The sequence below is a fragment of the Halichoerus grypus genome, chromosome 11 (assembly GCF_964656455.1).
Source record: "Halichoerus grypus chromosome 11, mHalGry1.hap1.1, whole genome shotgun sequence".
NCBI classification, from domain to species: Eukaryota; Metazoa; Chordata; class Mammalia; order Carnivora; family Phocidae; genus Halichoerus; species Halichoerus grypus.
The window spans coordinates 97,710,458-97,734,191 of record NC_135722.1 but is presented as its reverse complement, the minus strand read 5'-3'; the positions used below and the strand labels follow the sequence as shown (position 1 = coordinate 97,734,191).

General features: G+C 55.5%; 1 protein-coding gene across 2 annotated transcripts in view; it reads right to left on the bottom strand.

Annotated features, from left to right (window-relative positions):
- TMPRSS13 (transmembrane serine protease 13) overlaps positions 1-23,734 on the bottom strand; it is a 29,196-nt gene that overhangs the window by 1,543 nt on the left and 3,919 nt on the right. The window contains exons 2-13 of one of the 2 annotated variants that reach the window (XM_078058930.1): positions 16,271-16,490; positions 15,141-15,245; positions 12,940-12,978; positions 12,722-12,844; positions 11,608-11,737; positions 9,731-9,823; positions 8,688-8,731; positions 7,329-7,491; positions 6,319-6,491; positions 3,563-3,661; positions 957-1,099; positions 651-803 (exon numbers count right to left, since the gene is read on the bottom strand). In XM_078058930.1, coding sequence (XP_077915056.1) covers positions 651-803; positions 957-1,099; positions 3,563-3,661; positions 6,319-6,491; positions 7,329-7,491; positions 8,688-8,731; positions 9,731-9,823; positions 11,608-11,737; positions 12,722-12,844; positions 12,940-12,978; positions 15,141-15,245; positions 16,271-16,490 — 1,485 coding nt within the window. The remainder of the gene's footprint in view (positions 1-650; positions 804-956; positions 1,100-3,562; positions 3,662-6,318; positions 6,492-7,328; positions 7,492-8,687; positions 8,732-9,730; positions 9,824-11,607; positions 11,738-12,721; positions 12,845-12,939; positions 12,979-15,140; positions 15,246-16,270; positions 16,491-23,734) is intronic. The other variant, XM_078058931.1, reaches the window with a different exon arrangement.

Below are 23,734 nucleotides of genomic sequence, written 5' to 3'. Positions count from 1 at the left end.
AACAGGGTGAGGCTGGGTCAGGAATACAGATGTCAAAGGTGGGGGTTCAGAGCCTGAAATTCAGTCCAGCTGTCCCTGGGCGCTCAGTAAGGAGGAGCCTAGGAAGCAGAGAGACCACTAGGCTGGATTTCTGGAGCAAGCACCCGAGCTCTCTGCACTGCTCCGCCCTCGCTCGGGCAGAGGGGGGAAGGGGAGCATAGCGTTCCTGCTTTACAGCTAAGATGGCAGGTGCAGGGAAGGTAGGGCTGCGCTGGGTCGGCAGAGGTGGGAGTGAAGCCCCGCGCCCCAGATCCCCATGAGACTAACTTCCTGCCAAGGAGAGAGGCCTCCTGCCCACGCCGCTCCAGTGGGCTGTGTGAACTCACACCTTAGCCATCCCTGGGGAGAGGACATGCTACTGGGGCCCAGCCTGGGGCCACCCCTTTCCAACCCTTCAGAGGAAGGAAACGGAAGGCGAGAAACACAGGCTGGGGTTGGCCCAACATTCGATTCCTGTCCTGTCCTGGTCTTCCGCACTTTCTGAACACCCCCAAACATGAGGGGTGAGGGGACCTCTGCTAAGACCCCAGGGAAAGTCTGGGACCTCTACCAGGCACCCCACCTTGGGAGTACCCAGTCTGCCCCATGCAGTGGCCCGTGCGGGCTCTCACCTCCATCTTGCTATAAATCCAGGGGAGGACTTCGGTCACTTTGGTGTACACACCGGGCTTGTTTCTCTGGCCACAGCCCGTGCCCCAGCTGGTGACTCCTGCCAGGTACCAGCGGCTGTTCTGCTCACAGACCAGGGGCCCCCCGCTGTCTCCCTGTGGGGGGAGCACACATCTCAGCACGGTGGGAGAGGTGGTCCTTGAGCAGGAAATGGCTGGCACCTGCTTCTCACTCAAAACCCACCACCCCAGGCTTCCCCCACAGCCCCTGGCTCCCAGGACCTGAGCCCCACCCAGAAGCAGCCTCACCTGGCAGGAATCTCTGCCTCCCCGAAGGTCCCCGGCACACATCATCCTTGGGGTAAGGTAACTGTCGTAGACCAAGAAGTCATTGCATTTCTTAAAGTCGATGAGGTTGACCTGTACCTCCCGGAGGAAGGGGGATGTCTTTTCTTGAGAGAAGTCGAGTGGAGGAAAGAGAAGATGGGAAAGGAGTGAGACCAGATCCGGATACCTTCACAACCTTCTAGCTGCTCACCCCAGGACTCAGACTCACAGCTTCCTGGGAGTGGAGGGTACCCTTCCCGTGGCTGGCCACCCAGAACATAGGGGCACACACACCCTCGCACCACACACAACCCCCTACACGTAACATAGAGACAGGCATGTACACAGACAAACTCACAAGCCTATTGGGCTGCCTTCATCTTGCACAATCTTTTCTGTATTCAGAGCACCATCAAATACATCATTTCATTTGTTTTCAGTAACTATGTGTCCTAACGAGGTGTAATTAATCCATTTACAGTTGGAGGAACTTATGGCCAAAGGCGTGACTTGCCCACAGTCACACAGCCAGTCAGTTATGGAGTCGAGACCAGAACAAGGCTGCTCCCAGGCCAGTCACCATCCATTGCGCTGAGCAAGGGAAAGGAGGCCCCGAAACCCCGTAACTGGCCAGAGGCTAACCGTGAGGCCAGCCAAGTGCTCTGGGGCCAAACATAAACCACCCCACAGAACCAACATCAGCAAAGACCACTCAGCTATAGATGAAGCAACGCAAAAGAAGACCACTTCGTAATCTTGTTTAAGCATAAATGAAAACAAGGTAGGTTACAAACCACAAAAATATCAACCGTCCCCTCTCCCAGCCAATAGGAGTGGCTACTGCCTCTTCACCAATTATAGCTTTAGACTCAGCTTAATCTTAACTGCTAGATGAGATTATTAGGATGTCCAATCATAGAATTATCCCTGCTTCCTGAAAGCATCCAGTCTAAAGAAATGCTCCACTTCTTTGAACCCCCCACCTCCCCAAATTCTCCAGATCCTATAAGTCCTTTCTAGCACTCTGTTATTAAGACTTCCATGGTTCTCCATGGTATATGTTCCCCTCTGTGCAGTGAGCAATGAGCCCAACGTGTTCAGCTACAGGGGGTCTCCGCGTGGTCTTGGCTGGAGACCAACTGCTTTGACGTATACTCAAGTGTATATACGCACGTTCATCTCGGGTTGGTTTACAGGATTTTACTTTGGAGCACTCTGTGCGAAGCTGTTTGGGGGACACAGGCACCTGGTGTGGTCTGCATTTAGGGGGACACAGGCACCTGGTGTGGTCTGCATTTAGGGGGACACAGGCACCTGGTGTGGTCTGCATTTAGGGGGACACAGGCACCTGGTGTGGTCTGCATTTAGGGGGACACAGGCACCTGGTGTGGTCTGCATTTAGGGGGACACAGGCACCTGGTGTGGTCTGCATTGATGGAAGGATCTTAACCAACTAAGTGGAGCCTACATGGTCTGAATACAGGATGCATAGTGTTGTCAATAGTCAAATAGTCTATTTGTCGTCAAATAGTCTTTCTTTTTTGTAAAGATGTGTGAATGAAGGGTTGGTATCTTCACCAGGAGGTGGTACCTAAGGGTTCTGAGGACATAAACGTACAGGCTCTAAGGTACAGACCTGCATATAAACACATTTTGTATATTCTTACAGGATAGATTTTCTGAACTTATACAGCTATATGTGAAAGTAGCTGATTATTAGTTAAGCCTGTGTGAACAGGTGGTATTTTTTTCACTTGCACATTTGGGACTTTTTCTTTTAATTGACTAAAGCTGCATATACTGAAAACAAAAACAAAAATAAAATTTTTTTTCCATTTTGTTTTCACTTTTTAAAAAAATTCAGGGGCGCCTGGGTGGCTCAGTTGGTTAAGCGACTGCCTTCGGCTCAGGTCATGATCCTGGAGTCCTGGGATCGAGTCCCACATCGGGCTCCCTGCTCAGCAGGGGGTCTGCTTCTCCCTCTGCCCTCTTCCCTCTCGTGCTCTCTGTCTCTCATTCTCTCTCTCTCAAATAAATAAATAAAATCTTTAAAAAATAAAAAATAAAAAAATTCAGAATGACTTCAATTTATTTATTTATTTATTTTACTTCAATTTAATGGGGACTTTCTCCATGGAAGAGTTAGTCCAAAGTTTAAGAAACAACCGAGGCTCTCTGTGAGCAAGTGGTGTAGTATGATGCGGAGAGCATCATGGCAGGATGGCCTGGCAGGTTCTAGATTATTCTAGACTACTCTAGACTTAGTTCTGTCTATCAGAAACTACCAGGGTGACCCTGGGCAAGTGACAGAGCCCCAAAGGTCTTCAGTTTCCTCATTTGTAAAATGGGGAGAATGGGTCAAGGGTGGAATTCGGGAGATCAAACGTTTCTAACAGGTGCTCCGAGATGTATTATAAACTGGTCTGCTGTGTGTGGGGGTGAGGTGAACACACACATCCACATTCAGGCCCATGAATCTCTATGCCCAAACCCTCATCTAGACAGGCCCTCCTCTATACACCCTGACATATCACCCCCACACACTCTGTGCAGACACACAGACACAGCCCAGCATCTCCGCCTCTCACCGTCAGTCTCCTTGGTCTTGCCAAAACCTGTGATCCAGCAGGTCTCATTGAGGCTGAAGGTCTGTCCATGCATAGGGAGGCAGGCAGGGTGGATGTGAGCTACAACAAGACATCGAGACATCAGAGCAGGGACAAGGCTGGAGGTCTCAGCTGGGGTGGTACTGTGGAGGGACAGGGGTGCCCATGTCCTAGGACCCTCCCTCCTTGCCCCAGCGTGGTTCTGAATCTTCCAGGGCCTTGAACTGACCAGGCAAGAAACTCAGTCACTTTATCTTGACCCTCTGGCCTTCAGGTTGCTGCTGGAGTTCCCTCAAGCATCCTGATCTCAGTGGGTGCTATGTGGGCAGAAGCATATGCCTTGGAAACCCCCTGTGCCACGCCGATCCCACGTGGCCATAAGTCTCTCCCTTCTAAGAGCGGCCTTCCCGGCTGAGCCTCCTCCATGCCCGTCCATCAGAGGAAGGAGGAACAGCAGACTAAGTCCCAGGCATTAGCACCATGGCATCTCAGCGATGTGTCCAGCCTGGTTTGGGGAGAGCACCCACACGTGGGTCAGGAACTAAGGGACTCCCTCCAGGTCAGACAACCTCCCCAAGTGGGAAGAGCACATCCCTAGAGGCACGGACCACAAAACCACTGCTCCCTTGCCCCCATGCTCAGAAACATTTAGAAGGTGCTGTTGTACGTCATGTCACAGCTCCCTCTGAGGACTGGGATCTTTACTAGGGCAGGGACCACCAAACTCCACTTTGCAAAATGAAAATATCAGCTGATAGAATGTTTGCAGTGTTCTCAATTGTTTGTTATACTCACCGCAGCTTCCTGCACCTAGAACAGTGCCTGACACGTACAAAGTGCTCAACAAACATAGAAAGGAAGAAAGGAAGGAGCGACACAGAGGAAGGGGGTATGGGAGAGGGAATGAATGCTAGATTCTTCTCCTATAAATTGGGCTCTAAGTATCGGGGTCTAACACATTTGTCTGCTAGAGAGTAAACAAACAAAAAAGAAATGAAGGAATGGTATCAATTATTAACCAAAAAATGCAAAACATAATTTCTTAAAATATGCTCATTTTTAAGAGGTAGGGTCTTAAAAAAATATAACATGGTTCTATCCTCCACTCATTTTTATGGGGGAATTAAATTTATCAGTGAGTTTTCACAAGTTTTCTCAGATAGTACTATGACTTGAAAGTGCTCAGTCCACCAAGGAGTTTAAGAAAATCTACCCTGATTTCTAAACCAAAAATCAGGGCACATGGTCTGACCATAGGACTATATAAATTTAAGCTGTGATTCTCAGACTAGAGGTGTGCGTCCTGCCCAGGGGCCTATCAGAGTCTGGAGAGGGACTGCCATAGTCTGAAAAGCATATGCAATGTTATAATAGCTTTCATTCGGTTTTACAGATTACTTAATTTGATTGGGAATTCCAAATAACATTAAGTGGGGTTGGGGTGGCGGGACATCTGGATGGTTAGCCAAATGGAGTCTGGGTTTGGCAAGGTTGGAAAGGCCTATCCTGGTCCTGCAGACTGCCCCCTCTTAGCTGGGCATGAGGGGCAGCGCATGGGCAGAGGACCGCCCCTCGCCTTGCAAGTCCCGTGGCTCCTCAAAATAGGCTGGTAGGCTAGAGCGGAGGAGGAGTAGCGGGGAGGCTGGCCCTGGGTGGGCGTGGCCCTGGATGGGCGTGGCCCTGGGCCAGCCCCGCCCAACCGAGCTCAGCAGCCGGTTCCTCCTCCTCACCCCACAATGACGACCTAGTGTCTGACTCAGGACCGACACCGCCTCTGTAATTAATGTGCCAGGAAAGACCAGCTCGCAGGCTCAGAGCACGAGAAAGTCTGGACTAACCAGAGAGCCCTCCAAGGCTTCCAGAAAGCCCAGTCCACCTTAGCGATCCTTCTTCAGAGAAGCCCCATTTGTGCCACCTCAGCTCCCCCAGCTGTCCCCACCCTCAAGTCACTGACCTCTACTGACTGCGCGTCACCCAGTTTGTTCTATTTGCAACTGCAACTGCAGAGCGCGCTGCATAGCAGCAGACACACAGTATTTGGTAAGTGCACACATGAGTGAGTGAATTAATGGATGAAACCCTCTTTGATCTCCGAACAGCTCCCCTAACATTTCCGCCCTGTGGCCAAAACTCGTGGCAATTCACTGTCTGAACTCTGAAAGTGCGCTCGTTTTGTGTTTCCAACTGCAGTGATCCCGATTTGCCAGCAGAGAGCCCAGCAAGAACAGCATTGCTCCGGAGGCAGACCCACCTGGATCCCATCCTGGAGCTGCCGCTTAGTACTCCGTGGCCTTGGGTAATTTTCTCTCCCTGAGGCTCCATCTCCTCAAATGTAAAATGAAGCTAATAATAGTACCTGCTCTACAGGATTGGTCAGGAAGAGTCAATGAGTCAATGATACCGCAGTGGTAAAATGCCTACCACAGTGCCCAGCCCCTGTTAGGTGCTCAATAAATATGAGTGACACAATTCGATCTATTTATATTGGTTAAGACCAGTATCCAAGCCTTATCTCTGTCACCAACTTGCAGTGTAAGATGTGTCATTTGGGACAACCTTATTTCCAGCCTCTGGGCCTCAGTTTCCCCAATGGTAAAGTAGAAGAGTTCCATTAAATGATCCCCAAGAGCCTTTGGCTTCCACCATGCTGAGGCTCTGGGACCCCAAGAGGGGTCTATGGACACGGCAAGGCTGGGCCCTGAGGGCTACCTGGAAGAGCCGGCGTGGCTGTGACTCACCAGACAGGGTCAAGGGCTTGGAGAGCCGCATGAGAGCAATGTCATAGTCGTCCTCCTCATCCGTGTAGTTGCCATTGATGATGATCTGGGAGACGGAGGCTGCCTCAGGCAGCTGGAGCAGGTTGCTGGTGCCTGCGTAGACCTTCCAGCCCTCCAGAATCTTCTCCCGGGTCCTGCAAGAGCCACAAGGGAGCATGGTCCGGCTCCACATCTGGCGAGCCCCCTGGCAGCCGCAGCACCAGCTTACAGGCAACGGGATGGACCAAATGAGCTCGGAAGGGAGCCCTCCTTCTTAGCCCAGGGCTCCAAAACAATCCCTTTTCTCCAAAAGCCCATCCTAAACTGGCCACCCAGCCCCTCACAACAATAAAGAAGAGTGATGGGCACAATCTCTGAGCATTTACCCCCCACTGTCTCCTCCGCGCACCACCAAGCTTCCTATAGGGTGGACAGGACACAGCTCAGAAGTATTATCCTCAGCAGAAATGGAGCTGTAGACAGGACAAAGTCATCTGCCAAAGACTCCCTCACTCCTGGGGAAGCCAGTGCCCCTGAGGCCTTGTCCTCAGAGCCCTTTCCTGCCCCCCAGCTAAAGGGACAGGCTGATGGCACCGCCCTCCCTGCGATCCCCATCCCTCAATTCCCTATTCCCGGGACAGCATTCCTGATTCCTCAGGCTCCTCTCCTGGAAGTTCGTGTTTCAGGAAGTGGCAACAAGCCCAAAGCCTCTACTTCAGGGACAGGCTCCCAAGCCCTTTTTTTCCTGCCTGCCTCACTCTCCCCCCGGGTCATCCAGGTTGTTTTCTCATTCTGGGCCGCGCTCAGAACAAGTAGCCCCAGTGCACAGTCCCAGGACCAAACAGCAACTGCAGATCATGGCCCTGACCCTGGGGGCCTGGGCTCACAACCAGAGCCCTCCTCCGCAGAGACAAGTCAGTCTGCCATCAGCCCTCCCCGGTGCTCCCCCGGGGCCTGGGCGGCATGGCGTCACCCGCCCCTCGGGCACTTACACGAAGAAGCAGTGGGCGGCGGTGAGCACCCACTGGGCGTCGATCAGCGTGCCCCCGCAAATGTGAGTGGTGCCGTAGTGCAGGCTGACTTGCCAAGGCCACTTGCTCTCCGGGGCCAGCGCCCCTCCCACGATCCGCCCTGTCATGGCCCTCAGTCCACAGTCTGGGGACAAGCAGACAGATGAACCGTGACCTCGGCTGCCCTCCGAGCCACTCCCATGCTCCCTGGGCGCAGCGGGGCAGCCTCGGGCAGCCCTGTCCTAGGGGCACCCACCCACCCGTGGACACAGCTTTGCTCACTTAATCTGACATGGCCCGGCTGTTTCCTGCCCAAGCAGAGCTCCCATGTGGTGAGTTGGATTTCTGGGATCACCCAGTGGGAAGTTTCATCCCTGGCAAGTTCCTCTTTCCTCCCACTCATTCATTCTTTCCTGAACTTTGACAAATGCTCACTAAAGTGCCTGAAGTTGGGGGCACTGTGCCAAGCATCGAGGTCATGATGGTGAATCCCAGGGCTGCCATGCTGTGCAGGTGGGTCCGTGCCCATATGGTTCCCCAGTGGGTCATTTAGTGCTACTGGGGACCCTGTATGTACCCCCAAGGGAACATTTCCAAGCATGTCTGGAGTCATCCCCCCAAAATTGTGGACAAGGAGGGCAGTCCTTGGAGTTTGTTTGGACATGTGTCCTTTTTGTCTTTGAAGGGGGAAAAAGGGAAGAACCAGCAGTGGTCTGAGGGGTGGGCACTCTGTCCATAGCCCCGTGCCCACCCACTCAGGGGAGCACCCCCACCTGGTCATTCCTGAGAACACAGCACTTGTAGGCTGGTTAACAGCTTGGGCTTTGGGGTCAGACCCAAGGTCAGATACCAGCTCCTCACCTACCAGCAATCTATCCCTAAGCAAGGCAAACATTTCAGTCTCTTATCAGTTAGTGGACAGTAAAGGCACCTGCCACATGAGAACCAAATGCAATTGTTTATCAAGAGTCAGTAAGAGTCAAATGTACTCAGTAAATGTTGGCCCTGGATCTAGTTCCGCATCTGTTGGTATGGGAGCTTTCCGCTGATCCAGACTAGCCCTCCCAGTCCTCCCCACACCCAGAATCCATGAGATTTGAATGGCTTCCGCCATATGAACAAGGTTGCTGGGCTGAGCAGAGTCCGGAGAAGGGAAAGTGCTACCCTGAGACTGTCCCCGTGCCTTACAGGGACCCCAGCCCCGAAGCAGGCCTGCTGGTTAAGACCATCTTCCTGTGGGACCCCCAGGGCTGGCCATCTCCCCCAGAGGGGTCCCACGCCTCTGTTTCCTCACTCCCACCCCACAGAGGCCACAGTCCAGGAGGAAGAGCATCTTCTTACGGGAACACTGGAGAGAGATATACCGCCGGGAAGGGCATTCAGACCTGCACGAAGGGACACAGAAGATGGGAAAGGGCACATTAGATACCTCCTCCAGAAAGCCTTCCATGATTGACTCATTCCAACTTCCTGTCCCATTTCCTTTGCATATGATAGAGATTCTGATCTCCCTCCCAGAGAGAGAGACCCTTCTAGTGCTTTCTCCAGGAATGGAGATGGCTCAGTGCAAACCATCGCCACTCTTGTCCCCACGCCCCAGTTTTCTTATGGTAGATTGCACACATTGGGTAGATCCATGTCCTTTGAACTCATGACTTCATTGTCCCAGCATCTTTCCAAAGCTGAACAGGTGGCCTGACCCTCCTGGGCCAGTTCCTCAATGCTCCACGGGCAATGCATCTTGCACAACACCTAGCACAAAGCAGGCATCCAGGCTAGAGCTCGTTCGCTTCTCTTCCCTCCCCTCCCCATCCCTTTTTCTCTGGGAGCCCGGCTTCTCCTTTCCCTCCCCAAGGTAAACACCGCTAGCTGGTGGAGCACCCCTCAACCTCCCCGAGTGGGACTGGGACAAGGGCGAGGCTGCAGTGCAGAGATGACAGATGGTGTGGCCCAGGGCCTCCCAGCCAGGCCTCCCTATCCCTGACCACATGCACCTGGCCCTCCTCCTGCAGCTGCTTCCCCTCCCCCGACTGACCCCAGTGATGTTTCTCCCTCCCCACCCCAAACCCACTCCCTGCAGCAGCTCCCAGTCCAAACACCTGGCGGACGGGTGGCCCCAAGGTCTATTCATGGTCCCTGACCACCAGATGAATGCTTGGGCCACCCCTGACCTTGAGGTTCTCTCTGCACCACGCTTCAATAAGAACTTGCAAGTCAGGAGACGGGTGGCAAATGAGGACTGTTTCTGGGATGCTCGGGACATTCACAATGGACTCCTCCTGGAGGCTGGGTCCCAAAATGGCCAAAGGAGAGGGACTCCCTGACTCAAAGCACCCCACCATCTCCCTGCTCGCAGGCAGACAGCCTGGTCCACACCACCACACCTGTAGAGGCTTTCCTGGAGGGTGGAGTCGTATTTGGAGATTGAGAAGCTGCTGGCAAGATCCCTACGGGCCACTTCGGTCGTCCGGTAAGAGCTAAGGGAGGGAAAGAAGGATGAGCCCCCTTGCGACAGGCTGCCCCCCTTCCCGGTGCCCCAGCTGCCATTAGAATCTTGCTGGCAGAGGACAGAGGCGGTTAAGGCCCAGTACCCCCAGCCCCCACCCGCGTATTCCACCACTGTCCCCACTAGCCCTGTGCACTGGCCCAGGACACAGCAGCATTAGCACCCCCTGGGGATTTGTTAGAAATGCAAATTCTTGGGTCCTCTTAACCCTAGATCTCCTGAATCAGGAACTCCGTCCGGTTCGATGTTTTAGCAGGCTCTCCGGGTGATTCTGATACACAAGCAAGTTCAGGAAACACTAGCCGGGCCCTTTTCCAGCCAAGCTGCGATCCATGGGCCAGCAGTAGCAGCCCCCCAAACCTGCTGAGCCAGACTCTGCATTTTAAAGATTCCCCACGTTATGGCTTTGCACATGAAAGTCTGAGAACCTTGTACTCGCTTACTGGACCTCAGACCACAGTGTACATAAGAATCACCTTGGGGCATTTGTTAAGCAGGTTTTCAATCCTAATCCAGAGATTCCTATTTGGGGGTGCATTTTAACAAGCACCCCCAGGGGATTCTGATGTGGCTGATCCGTGGACCACTATCTGCGTGGCACTTCTGTGCGTTTCTAGAACATGGTGCACCCTTGCATGAGAGTGTGCATTTTGCACATGCTGTTCCCCTCCCTGGGGGCTTCTCTGTTCCCTGCTCTCCGCCAGGTGCAGTCAGGCACCCTCTCTGTTGCGTACCCATAGTGCTTTGCACAGGTCCTTATCATTACACATAGCATTATGCTGTGGTTGTTGGTTTAAGCCTCTCTCCCCCACACCATACCGGAGGTTCTTGAAGGGCAGGGGGATCTTGTCAGGGTGCCCATGGTCGCCGGCATGTATCAAACCTCAATTACGTGCTTGGAATAAATGACACTATCTACTGAAGCCCAAGGGAAGTTCAGATTTGCATAAGGTCGTACAACTCAACAATTGAAGACGTCTGTCTTCTTCCAGCCAGATCCCCCGACTCCCCTCTTACAGATTGGAATTCTGAGGCTGGGGTGAGGGCAGAGGACAGGTTCTAAGTCCTAGCCTCTGAGCCCTGGTTTTCAAGGCGCTGCCTCGACAGAGAGTCCACAGTGACCGCCTAAACCCTTCTCCCCACAACCTCACACACATTGGTGAACCCCAAAACTCGGACCAAGAGGGAAGATGGAGTTGGCTATGTGGCCTGGAGATAAAGGGAAGAAGGGGGGACTCCTTCAAGCGGGAAGGCTGTCCTAACCCTACTCCCAGCTCCACCCCCCAGCATCTGCTTTGGTGTGAAATCTTTAGAGCCAAAGATTCTTAAGACTTTACCTGGCCACACCTGCCCATCTCCTTCCCCCTTGGATGAGTTCCAGCTCAAGCCACAGCTGCTGGAGCTCAGAGCCTGAGCCTCTAGTTCCCGGCCGGGAGGAGAATATAAGATCTGCTCAAAGCCTACCCCCTTCACAGGACCACCGTGATCGTTAACTGTGACCATGGCCACAAGGCCACTTTGATGCTCCTACTGCAGATCTCCAGATCACTACTCTGGCCCCGTGGGAACAACTTGCCCCCAGACTTGGGCTCCCAGGGCCACTGTCCCTTTGAATAGCTCAAGAGCGTCCCGAGCTAGTGCCCTCAGCCCTGGTCCTCAAGAGTCTTTTTAATGAGTTGCCCCCAGTGAGCCTGAGGGGCCCTTGCCGAGAGCCCAGGACGTCCCTGAAGCTGGGACCCATGGGGGGAGGTTTACCTCAGGAAACCCAGCTGCTGACAGGTCTTCTCTGAGTAGGAGTCATTCCAGCTGTCACTGCAGATGGGAAGCCACTGATGGGAGGATCCGGAGTAGACTTTAAGCAGAGACTTGTCCCAGTCAAACCTCACTGCCAGGCAGGAAAAGGGCAGAGCGGGCTCTCAGCACCCAGGTGTTGAGGAATGTACTGAGTTAGGCTCTGAGATGCTCCTGTCCTGAGGCTCCTCGTTGAGGCCTGGGGAATGTCTGGGAGCAGCCAGGAGGTACTGATCACCAGCCAGGGCTCAGAAGCCCAGGATGCTCAGGAAAGGCCGAGCCAAGGCAGGGGCCGGGGCAGGGCAGAGAGCTCCCTATGCCACGGGGGACCATTGCTGGGAAAAGGGAGGAGCACTGCCAGGAGCCTTCACCCCAAGAGGGCAGCGACATGTCCGAACAGGAGAGTGGCATGGGGAATAAGGTCTGTGATCTGACTGCGTGTGCAGTCAGAGAGTGATGTGGTCGTGCGCAATGACACACACAAACACACAGGGGAAATGCTCCCACAGACACCTACATCAGGGCTATACATCGGCAACGCACCGAGAAACCCCTGAGGGTCAGAGCACAGAGAGATCTTTGTGCTCATCTAGGCTAGCTCTTTACAAACTGACCTTTATGAAGCCGTAGGGGTGCCAAGTCAGAGGTCACCTGCTGGGGCCTAGAAGCATGGGGCATGGGGACAGGGCTCTGGACCCCACACCTGCCTCCAGCCAGAGTAGCTCTATTTTGTCTGATACTCGGGAGTGGTCAGATTCTGAGAACCACTGATCTTGTCCAGTTCACTCATTTCACAAATTAGGAACCTGAAGCCCAGAGAAGGTAAGTGACTTGCCCGAGTCACACAGCACTCAAAGCCAGGTTTCAGACCCAGGTCTACTATGACCAGAACCCAGGTCCTCCGACTCTCTGTGCATTGCCTCCCATTCGAGCTGATATGCAGTTTGCAGTCACCAGAGTGCATGCCCACACACACGTGCACACACACACACGCGCGTGCACATGCACGCACACACGCGTGCACACACATGCACACATTCAGGCAGACATGCACCCATGCCCAGCTCAGCATCCTTACCGCAGCCCAGCTCATCACTCCTCAGCTTACAGTCCACGGTCCCATCACAGCGCACAGCATCGGGGGGGCAGCTCTCCACCGGCTCCTTGTACTTGATCCCCGTGTGGCCCCGCCAGAAATAGACTGGAAAACAACAAAGCAGACAGCTGGGTCACTGCCAACCCCAGGAAGACAAGACACTGAGCAGCCCGAGGCCCTGGGGGTTCTGAGACACCGACCTGCAATCCCTCTTGGACTCTGGGGCTCTCTTCCCCCATCTGTATGGAGAGAAAGGCTGCTCAGGAATGCTCTGGAATGCTCCGGAAAGCTCCTGCAAGCAGGGCAGCACCAGGCAGACTCAAGCAGCCACCCAGAGAGAGAGAAAGAGAGGGAGGGACAATGAGGGAGGGAGGTGTGGAGGTGGGTACAGCTTTGGGAGCTCCCGTGCCCTACATGGGCCAGAGTGGCGACCAGAGAAAGCCCTCCTCCAGAATCCCAGAGACCCCTCTCTCGGAGCCCCTCTGGCCTCCCTTCTTCTCTGTGCTCTGAGGGTCATGGCAGAGAAATTTCTGTCTCCAGCATCCACACGCTCAAGCACTGCCCATGCTGTCCTCTCAAAGGCTGTTCTTTCGGTCTCAGAAGCTCCTGGATTTTCCTCCTCCTCCCTCTCCCCTACACAAGGGATGTCCTCTTTGCTCAGCTCCTGCCCCATTACTTGTCTTCATGCCTTTAGATGTCTTTCCTCTCAAAGAGCAAATCTAGGTGGCTGATTCCCAAATGTCCAAGCTTTACAAACCACCTGGGAAAGTCAGCCCCGTGACTCCCTGCGTCTGGAACACTAACCTCTTCTCAAACTAGGGATCCCATCCCTCCTGCCAGAGACACCTTCCCTTGGGTGCCCAAGAAACCTGAGTTCTACCTCCTCACCCTGCCCCTCATCCTCAGCCTGACCCCCTGCTTCTCCCACCAGCCCTACCACGCGCTCAGTCACCCTGCTCCTTCCAGACCCAGACACCAGTGCCCACGGGGCCACAGCTGGAGGGCCCCCCTGATGGTCAGCAGGCTTCAGGACATGTGGTGAAACCACACTGTGACTCTAGCTCTATCCGGGGGGCCACCCTTGGATGCCAACTCATCCCTTCATGGGTCATTCCCGACTGCTCTCCTATGACTGCCAGGGGGTCCCCGGAGCAGTGCCCTGTGCGGGAGGGGCAGGAGAAGCAGGGCAGCGCATCCTGGCTGGAGGTCCCCATGGACACCAAGTGGCAGGCATCGTGACAGTGATGCCCCCACCTTGTCAGGCAGGTGGGGACACCGAGGCTGGGGAAGTTAATTTGTGTGGTCACACATCTGGCAAGCGGCAGAGCCAGGATGCTACGGGGGGCCGTGCCCTTAACCAGCACGCTACCTCCTCCCGCTCCATCCTCTTCCTGGAGCAACCCGGGCCAGCCCGGCTTTCCGCACGGTCACCCACCCGGCTCCTCCCCACACCGTGCCACCTCTTCAACAGAACCCTTACCCCCCGGCCTGGCGTTTAAAGCTGTCTACCATGTAGCTCAGCCATGCCCAGCCAAACAGAGAGCCCAGGCCCCCCAGTACTCTTTCCCTCGCTGGCTATGCGGGTCCCTTCGTTCTCCCCATGCCGACCCTGCCCCCCTGCCCCCGACATTTCCTGCAGCTGCTCATCCCACTCAGATGCCCTGTCCACATGCTGTCCCATCCTCCAGGCCGTCACCTGACCCTTCGTGACCTGTTCTCTGCCAGCCCGGCCCACACAGCTGTCACCTCTTCCTGACGGTCACATTTGGCCTTAATTATTGCCATCTAGGTCCCTCAGGAGACTGGACTCTCTTCCGAGGACAGGGTGGCAAGGGTTGTCCTTCTGCCCCCCCAAGGTTCCCCGCTGTGCCGGGCCCATGCCAAACCCCAGAACACTTTATCCCATTGTCCAAAAATGCCCAAGAGACTTTCCCTAATCCGTGTTTATATGTGGGTTTTTTTTTTAAATAATTAGCGTATATAGATTTTGTGCCAGGCACTGTGCCATTATGTCACTTACGGCTCATAACCCCGTGAAGTCTTTATGAGTGCTGACGGGGCACGTGGTAAGTCAAGTGCACTGAAGGAACTGAATCCCATCTGAAGATGCAGAAACGGAGCCCAGAGAGGTTAACCAACTCTCTCAAGCAAGATGCACAGGAAGTAGCAAGGATGAGGTGAGCCCGGGTCCTCCTAACCCAGGGGCCTGGAGGGGGCCTGGAGGCCCCTGTGGACGGTGGTCCACGGCCTTCTGCGGGAGTGTCTGTGGGGGGCGCTGTAGCCAGAAGAGTGTGTGTCCCCCACTCTCGTCTCCCTGCGGCGCGCCCCCGTCCGCAGACCCCATTCCGCCCGGCCATGGGCCATGACCGGAGCCCGCCCCTGCTCCCTCCGTTAAACTCACAGAGAATGATGAGCGACACCACGAGGGCGATGAGGAGGAGGACACATCCGATGAGCGGCAGCCGCTTCTGGCCCTCCTGCCAGGTGAACTTGGGCAAGCTGATACCTAGGAGCGGGGCAGCAGCAGGGGAGGGTAAGGCTGTTGGAGAGGGGTCCAGTGCAGTGGAGGAGGGGAAGGAAACAGTCTGGCCCGGGAGGGCCCCATGGGGACCTCTCCACTCCAGAATGCGGCAGCACCCCACCTGATACCCACAGCTTCCTTTAGCGGAGCATCCCCTCCGGGCCAGCCAGGCACATTGGCAAGTGCTCTCTTGTGGAATTCTCACAGCAACTGTGTGAGCTGGACGCTATCGTGCTCATTTGATAGATGGGGAAACTGAGGTTCACAAAAGTGAAAGAACTTGCTCGAGGTTACTTGGCCAGCGAACGGCAGAGCAGGGAGTCAAATGAAGTGTGTCTTGTCCCAAAAGCCACACCAGAGTGCCCCACCAGCCCCTGAGAGGGCAAGACTGTGAGAGGGGCCCCAAATATGGGACGGTGGGGACAGTCTGAAGCCCAGCACGAGAGGAGGGCAACATTGGGATGGGCAGACCCACTGTTTCATTAGAGGCAGGGCCAGCCCCAAGGCCCATCTGCTCACTCTGACTGCCAGCAACTGAACCAGGTAAGTCGGGTTGGAAGGATGGAGGTCAAGAGTGCCTGCCTGGTCGGAATCTCTCCATTTCCTCCTCAGCCCACAGATGCGCCCACAGTCAGGACCCTGCTCCAAGGCCAACCCTCGCCTCCCGGCAGACCCATGGAAAGGGCTCTAACCAGAGTCCTTGCTCTCGAAATCTGCACTACGACCCGCACTGCGCAGCCTCCAAAGTTACAGCTGCTTTGTTGGTCCTGGTTTCTTCTCCCCGCCCCCCAAGGCCCCCATTTTCCACTGTCTTGGGCTTGCACGTAATGGATTCTTTCTGCCCCACCTCCCCAGGCCCCCCACTGCCCGCCCCTGACCATTCCCCCTGCTCCTCACACATCACTATCCAAGGAGGAGAGGAAGAGAAGAGAATCCCAACTCTGAGATTTCGTCCCCGCACATCGCCTCCTTCCCTGTTCCTCTTGCCTTCCCTGCAGTGTCCCCCTTACCTGGGCTCTCCCCAGTGGCCCTGGTGGCTGGCGCTGACCTGGCAGGAGATGCCCGGATGGGCACGGCCCCCAGTGGTGTTGCTCTAACAAGGTACACTCTCGTCGGAGAAGATGTCATGGAGGCTGACTGGGCAGACGATGACCTGGAAGGGGATGCCCGGGCCGGGGACGCCCGGGCTGGGGACACCTGGGCTGGAGACGTCCTTGCCGGGGAAGCATTCTGGAAGCAGAGTGAAGGGCATCCTTCAGGCTGCTCCCCTGAGAACCCACCCAGCTATCAGGTCTGCTGAGCCAGGAGATCCATGCTCTGGGGCAAGTAGCTAGGTGGGGAGCAAACACTGCCCCCCATCACCATCATCACCACCTCCCCACTCCTAGCAGAGAAGCATCTGAGAAGAGAGTTTCCCGGGATGGAGCACAAGTTCAAAGAGCCTGCACCCCCCACCTCCCTATAGTCTCTCCCCATCACAGGGACCTGCAGAGGTGGGCAGAGGGCAGTGGGCCATCTGCCTGGGGCTTGGGGGGCCCTTGCTTGGGCTACATGTGTCTAGGGACCCTCCCTCTGAGGGTGGCTCAAGGAGATGTGGTCCCTGGGGAGGAAAGTGATTGCTCCTTCCGCCCTCTTCACTTCTACACCCCCCACACCCCTGCCCTTTCCTCTTGTGGGCATCAGACTTATAAAACCCCATTCTTACTATAAGCTGTCATCAAAAAGTGTGAATAGCACTCCTTAAGAAAAGCCCTAACCTGCCTTGTAGCCCACCATTCTCAGTAACACCAGACTTGTCTCGTTCACCCATGCACCTGCACGCACGCACGCACGCACATGCGTTCACTCACCCATGCATCAGGGCAACTGGAGTGGCAACATCAGAAGAAGGTATACGCAGGGGTAGGAGTCCACCACTCTTGGACAAGATCCTTAACCCGACTCAGCTGCAGGTGGAGTGGTTTGCTCGCCCAGATTTAGCACTCTAACGGATGGTTATAGAGGACCTCACGTGCTCTAAGAGCTTTATATGTATTTACTCACTTAATCTTCAGGACAGAATTGCTCCCATTTTGCACCGGGGAAACAGAAGCAGAGAGACTAAGCAATGTGATCAAACTGTCAGAGCTGGAGAGGGGCTGGGCCAGAGCATGAGTCCAGAAAGCCGGGCTCGGAGGCCAGCTCAACCATGAGGTTTTGCTGCCTCTCTGAGGAGGGACGCAGTTGATAATGCAGCATCCAGTCTTACTAGGCAGTCAGTGAGCGCTGGTCCTGTTCCTTCCTGGAAAGTGAGCCTTTGGGGTGCTCTAAATCTAAGAGAGAGCCGGAGGGCAGTCAGGGCGGAAAGGAAGCCTGGTGGGGCCCCCAGTCCCTGTCACCTCCCTCTGGCCCCTTATACCATCCCCACCTCTTCAGCCCCCTCCAGAAACCCCAGAGGCCGCAGGGGGAGCTGGGAATGGATCTGGCCCAGGGGCCACATCTGACCATCATCATCATTCCTGCTGGGAGCTGACTGGCCCCTCAGGAGGGATGGTGAGGGCGTCGCACCTGTGCTGGGGACCCCGCGCTGGGGGCACCATTGACAGGGTTGTGCAGGGGAGACAGGCTCTGGCCCCTGGCACCTGTTTCCATCCCTCACCTGCCAGTGTGCTTGACATTGGACATTATTAGTAAGCCAACCGGTTAAGAAAAAGTCCTCCTCGTTAGAACATCGGCCCAAGTCAACACCATCATCCCCACCAGGCAAGGGTTTCTTGTTTGGTTTTGTCGTAATTGTTTTAAACTCCCTTTTCTAAGAGTCAGAGGTAATGGATTTGGTCACTTCCTCATTGTTCTGGAAGCTGCAAAATGAATTCAAGGAGGAATCTCGAGTGCCTGACCACGCTCAGCTTACCACCGGGCGGGACCAGGAGCCATTATCCCAGGGAGTTGCTGGGTTACTTAACGGATGTGGGTAAATACACGTGGATCCAGGTGCCCCAGCGAGCCGAGCAGGGACACACTTGTGTGTGTTTAGGGACCAGAAGGGCAGCTCCCGCTGCTGCTGACCCAGCTGGACCAGAGCTCGGATTCCCCCTCTCACCCCCATTATCTAGAGACTAGATTTCCATAAAGTGAAGACAGGTGAGCCCCTAGACACTTCAAGGGAAACAGGACTGGGGCTGGGGGCAAGGAGAGGTGGGGAGGCTATGTTGAAATATAGCACCTATCGGCTGCTAGCTTTGTCTTTGGAGTCAGGCAGACCTGGGTCTCCATCCTACACCCAGCAGTGCGACCTCGGGCAAGACCCTTAACCTTCCTTTTTCTTTTTCTTAATCTGTAGAATGGGACTAATGACCCTGAGGATTCAATGAGATAAAATAGGAAATGTCTTGCCTGTGTCTGGCTCATAGCAGCCGGGCAGGAAGTGACCATCTCCCTTCGCCTTTGCATTAGCCCACACAGCGCCCACCTCGCTGAGATTTAACAGCCGTGGGGCATGACCAAAGGGCTGAAAGGTGGTGGGAGCTCATCTTAAGGAGAAAAGAGGGTGCTGGACAAGGGCCAGACTGAGGTCCTTCAATGACAGAGACAAACCCAGGCTGTGTAGAGTCTGTGCTTCCCACCAATGGTGGCCCAAGGCTTGGCACCTGCCCGGGACCCTGGCACTGGGCACCTCAGCTGGCCTGCCCGCCTTCCCTCCCTGCTCTGCTCACACTATAAGCCTTCCCCGCCTTTGGGGGCACATTCCCACTATAGGATACAATAAAATGATAGTAGTTCACCATGTACGATACTTGAGAATTTACAATAAGCTTCCACATCTGTGGTCTCATGGGGTTCTCACTCCAACCCTGAGAGTTTGGTGTTTTTAGAAGTCTATTTTCCAGATGAGGAAACCAAGGCTCAGGGCTCAGTGCCCAGAGTCACACAGTCGGGATGCTGCCCCAAGCCTGCGAGGGTCTGAGGCCCCTGCCCTCTCAGGTCAGCAGCAAAGCCCCCAGCACAGCCTTCTCTAGCTGTGTACACGGGGCACTCGGTCCGCATTCGTGACACGGCCTGAGAACGGGGACCTGGGGCCCCGCGGCTGGGAGCACCGTGGGGAGCCTGGCAGTGGGGACAGTGGTTCTACAGCGATCTCGGTCTTATGGAGCTTTCTAGTGGGAATGGCAGGTGGGTCCTGGGGCCTCCCAGGACAGGAGGGCAGCATGCCAGGCATCACGCACTCTCTACACCAGCAGGTGACTCTGGGCCAATGACCCCACCTCTTCATGCCTCCGCTTCCTCATCTGTAAGGTGAGCCAATCACCCTGCTTCAAAGCAGTGTAGTAATAGATGCTGTATGTACGGTAAGGACTTGGTGACCATGAGCTGTGGCAGTGGGTGTTTATCTGTTAGAGACGCTGGACTTGAAGTAGAAGAATCTGTGTTCAAATATGACTGCATCCATTCCTGAACGGGCTGCCCGGGGGCAAGTAAGGGAACACTTCAGTCTGTCTCCACGCGTGTCAGATGGGACTGACCTTGCCTCCTTCCCCTGATAACCGCGGAAGAAACACAGAAGAGCCTGGTCCGTAAATGCGTGTCACACCGTAACAAAGGCGGCAGCCCATCAGGCACTTAGCTTGATCCTGTTTCAACCTCATCACACCTCTTGACGGCCGGTCTTGTTAGCCCCATTTTATAGATTTTGAAACTAAGGTCCTGGGAGATTCAGAACATGCCCAAACTCACCTCTCGGGGCTGAGTGACAGGGCTCGTATCCTGACCAGGCCTCCCAGGAGTAAGTAGAGTCTGGACCCACGGTACCACGAGAGCCCCCAGTAACTTCCTGCACTTCCATGAGGCTGACAGCTCAAGAAGAGCTTCCATACCCATTATTTCTTGTGGTTCTCCCAGGGCCTCGCCAGCAAGCTGGGCAGGAACTATGACCCCCCAGCCTATCCTTGAGGAAAATGGGGTGCAGCAGACTAAAGAGCATGCCCAGAGCCCCTGAACTGATTGGCAGGCTTGTAGGGATTTATCATAACCTTCGGATTCACATTCAAGAGCTCAGGCTGTCCCCACCGGAGCGGGACCCCATGGCCTGGTCCTGGTACTGCGTCACCATGGCAGGAACAAAGGGGCCACAGCGGGCGGAGGCCCCGAGGGAGACGATGGGAAGGCTGCGGGGGGGCAGGAACAGTGGGAGGGAGTTAGACCAGAGGGGTAGCTGGTGGGGGGCAGGCATGGTGGGAAGCTCAGGGCAGCCAGAAAGAGAGAGCAGGGGCCTCCTGAGCCTTGCTCAGCCCTCTCCCCAGTGCTGGTTCCATCTGCACATAAATCCCAACGTGCCCACCCACGGCCTCGGCCCATAGGAAGCAGGGAGGAGAGTCCCTGGGGAGGTGAGCTGAGGTCCAGGCAGGAGACTCCCCTGGGTCCCTCTTCTCTGAGTCTAGAGGGAGCTGGGGCAATGTAAAATGGGACTCATCTTGGGCTCAGTACCCAAGGGGCCGGAAGGGGGTGAGTAGTCCCCAGATTCTAAAGCTGCTGTCTCTGAACCTCAGCAGCCCGTGTCAAGTCTTCCCAGAGCTGGGGTGTGGGGGTGTAGTCATGGAGAGGAAGCTGGGCATTGGGGGTGGACAGGGCAATATCCAAGAAAGAGCTGGAGGCCGTGGAGGGCCTGGTCTCAGTAGAGCAAGCACTCTGGTGTCTGAGCCGGTGGGAGGCACGTGCAGAGATTTGGGCCCCGAAGACCAAGGGCAAGAGAAGAGGCCTGACCCCAAGGCCCACATGACAGCTGTTCACGGAGAACCATGAACCCCAGCAGGATGGACGGGCAGCCCCAAGACCAGAGGAAGGCAGCCTCCACAGTGAGGCCATCTGCCCCATCCCCCTGACTCTGAGCCTCAACCCGAACCATCACAGAACACTGGGAAGAATCCACTTTTTCAGGGACCACTAGAATAGATTCCACAGCCATCCTTTACCCCTTTCATGGCCTGCCACCCCCACCCACTGGAAGTTCTTCCTGATGTCTGACCTACTAGAGCAGTAACTCATTTCCTTTCCTCCATTCTTGGGGAGCAACTGCTGAGACTCCAGCCTCCCTCATGGTGGCATGGCCTCACCCTCAGAGCAGATGCCTTGAGTAGGTGGGGGAGAGGGCAGGAGACTTCTTGCCCAGAGCCCCAAGATGCAAGGGGCTGAGCCCAGACCAGATCCATCCCAACTCCTGGCCTTTGCCAGTGAGCAGAAGACCCTGCAATGGAACTCAGATGACCAACTCCAGGCTCTCCACGACCTGTCTGCAGGCGAGAGGCCCCTCAGCCCATCTGGGGGCAGGTGGACAGGGCAGAGCCAGGGGGTGGGTGACTCTGAACCATTTCCCTGGCCAAGCACTGCCAATCATTGTTTTGTTTTTTTTTTAAGATTTTATTTATTTATTTGACAGAGAGAGACACAGCAAGAGAGGGAATAAAAGCAGTGGGAGTGGGAGAGGGAGAAGCAGGCTTCCCACCGAGCCGGGAGCCAGATGCAGGGCTCGATCCCAGCACCCTGGGACCATGACCTGAGCTGAAGGCAGACATTTAACGACTGAGCCACCCAGGCACCCCACACTGCCAATCATTCTTTCCTGGCCCTGCCTCTCCTCCCTGTCAGCCCCTAGGGTGGTCTCCTGGGTTCGCCCGTGGGGTAATACATTCGTGAGCCCTCACTGCTTCGCAGAGCTTTCATGACTCCCACCTGTCTTTGCATTCCCAGGGGCCCCTACTCACAACAGGCCCCCCGAGGTGCTCTGAGGCAGGAGGTGGCCCGGCTGGAAGGCAGGCCGAGCAGGGGTCCACAGGGAGGCAGTGAGCAATGAGCCAGAGAGAGGGCTGAACGGAGCAGTCCCTGGCTCTGGGACGCTTTCCAAGCACTTTCCTGAATAGGAGTTGATAAGAATTATTATTCCCATTTTACAGTCAAGGAAGTAGAGGCCTACAACATTCATGCGCTTTCCTCGGAGTCATTTTGGTACATCTTACATTGCAGAATAGAGACTAAAACCCACAGGCCCTTGCACCTAGGCCATGGCCCTCTGTGCCACAGCTGCCAGGGGGAGATTGCCCACCCCAGGCTGAACTTTTATGGTTTCCTGTGGCAGACTCTGTCCCGTAGGCCCTTACCTGGTGGGGGACGGCAGTGAGTGAGCAAGGACCCCAGTGGTCATGCCCTTGGCCTCTCTGCATCTCCTACAGGTCCAGCCAGCCGTGCCAGGAGGGAGAGGGGTCCTCTGCCGTGCTGAGCCATGCGGCAGCCACCCCACGGATTGCTTGGTTTTGTGGCTACTGCCAAGGATTGAGCGCCAGGCTTTGCTTAGAGACTGTTCTCCAACCTTGGGGGTGGCCTGAACTCCGGGACAGAAGCACCATGGGCCTCTCAGAGCCCCTGGCAGGCAGGGAGAAGAACCTAGCAAAAGGCTCCTGTGGGAATGTCCACCTGGGCAGCAGCAGCAGTAACACGACTTCAGGACCCAAGGGCAGGTCCACCAGGGCCCGTTCAAGGCCAGCCAAAGCTGGCAGGGCCTCCCTCCTCTGCCCTGGGCCATCCCTTCATGCAGCCTGCACCCCAGGGCAGGCCGGGCAGATCACAGGCTGTCAGAGCTAGAAGGAGCTTGAAAACCCTCTAGTTCTGGTTCCTTTATCCTACTGGTAAGGTGATTAAGGCCCAGAAAAGCAATGCGACTTGCCTAAGGGCACATAGCTAGTCGGGGGCAGTGCTAGGACCCCACATGTCATCTTCTGGTTCCTGTCCTCGGGCTCCTGCCCATCACTGTGCTCTCCCAGTGCCCCTTACCAGGCTCCCATGGGGAAAGACTCCTCACCAGCCTGAGGCCCCTGTGGCAGCTTCTCTCTCCCAGAGACCCTGAGTATCAAGGATGTTCGGAGTGGGGGGCATAGGCAGGACCCTAGGCTGGTCCTCCAGCATTCTGGGCTAGGCAGGAAGAGATGCCTCCAGTCCCCACCGGAAGCACTAGAAGTTACCAAGAAAAATCAGGAGCTCCCTTTGGCAGGACCTAAATGGTCGCCATGCCTGTCAGGACGCTGAGGAGCCCCTGGGCTGTGGCAGGGGAGGCCTGAACCCATTCCACTGTGGACCAGACTGGACTGAACTGGTCTCCAAGGAACTGGTTTGAACTGGGATGGAGTTCAGGATCATGCTTCTTTCCCATCTTTACTGTCCAACCCAGGCTTCGTTGTACCTCCAGGTACACCGGGCTCCCTCCTACTCCCCCCTCCCTGAACCCAGAGAAATTCCACAAATGCAGGCTCCCCCTCAGAGCACAGGCAGTCTCCCCAGCATGTCCTTCCACCCTCCTTCCAAACTGGGGAACCCCTGGAATCAAACTGGGCCCCAGACTCGGAAGCCGAGCAGAGGCCTCCCTCGCTGCAGGCTTGGGAGGCACAGGGGGGTCTTGCTTCTGCTCCTCACCGTGCATGACCGTAAGGACAGCTGCATCCCTCTCTGGG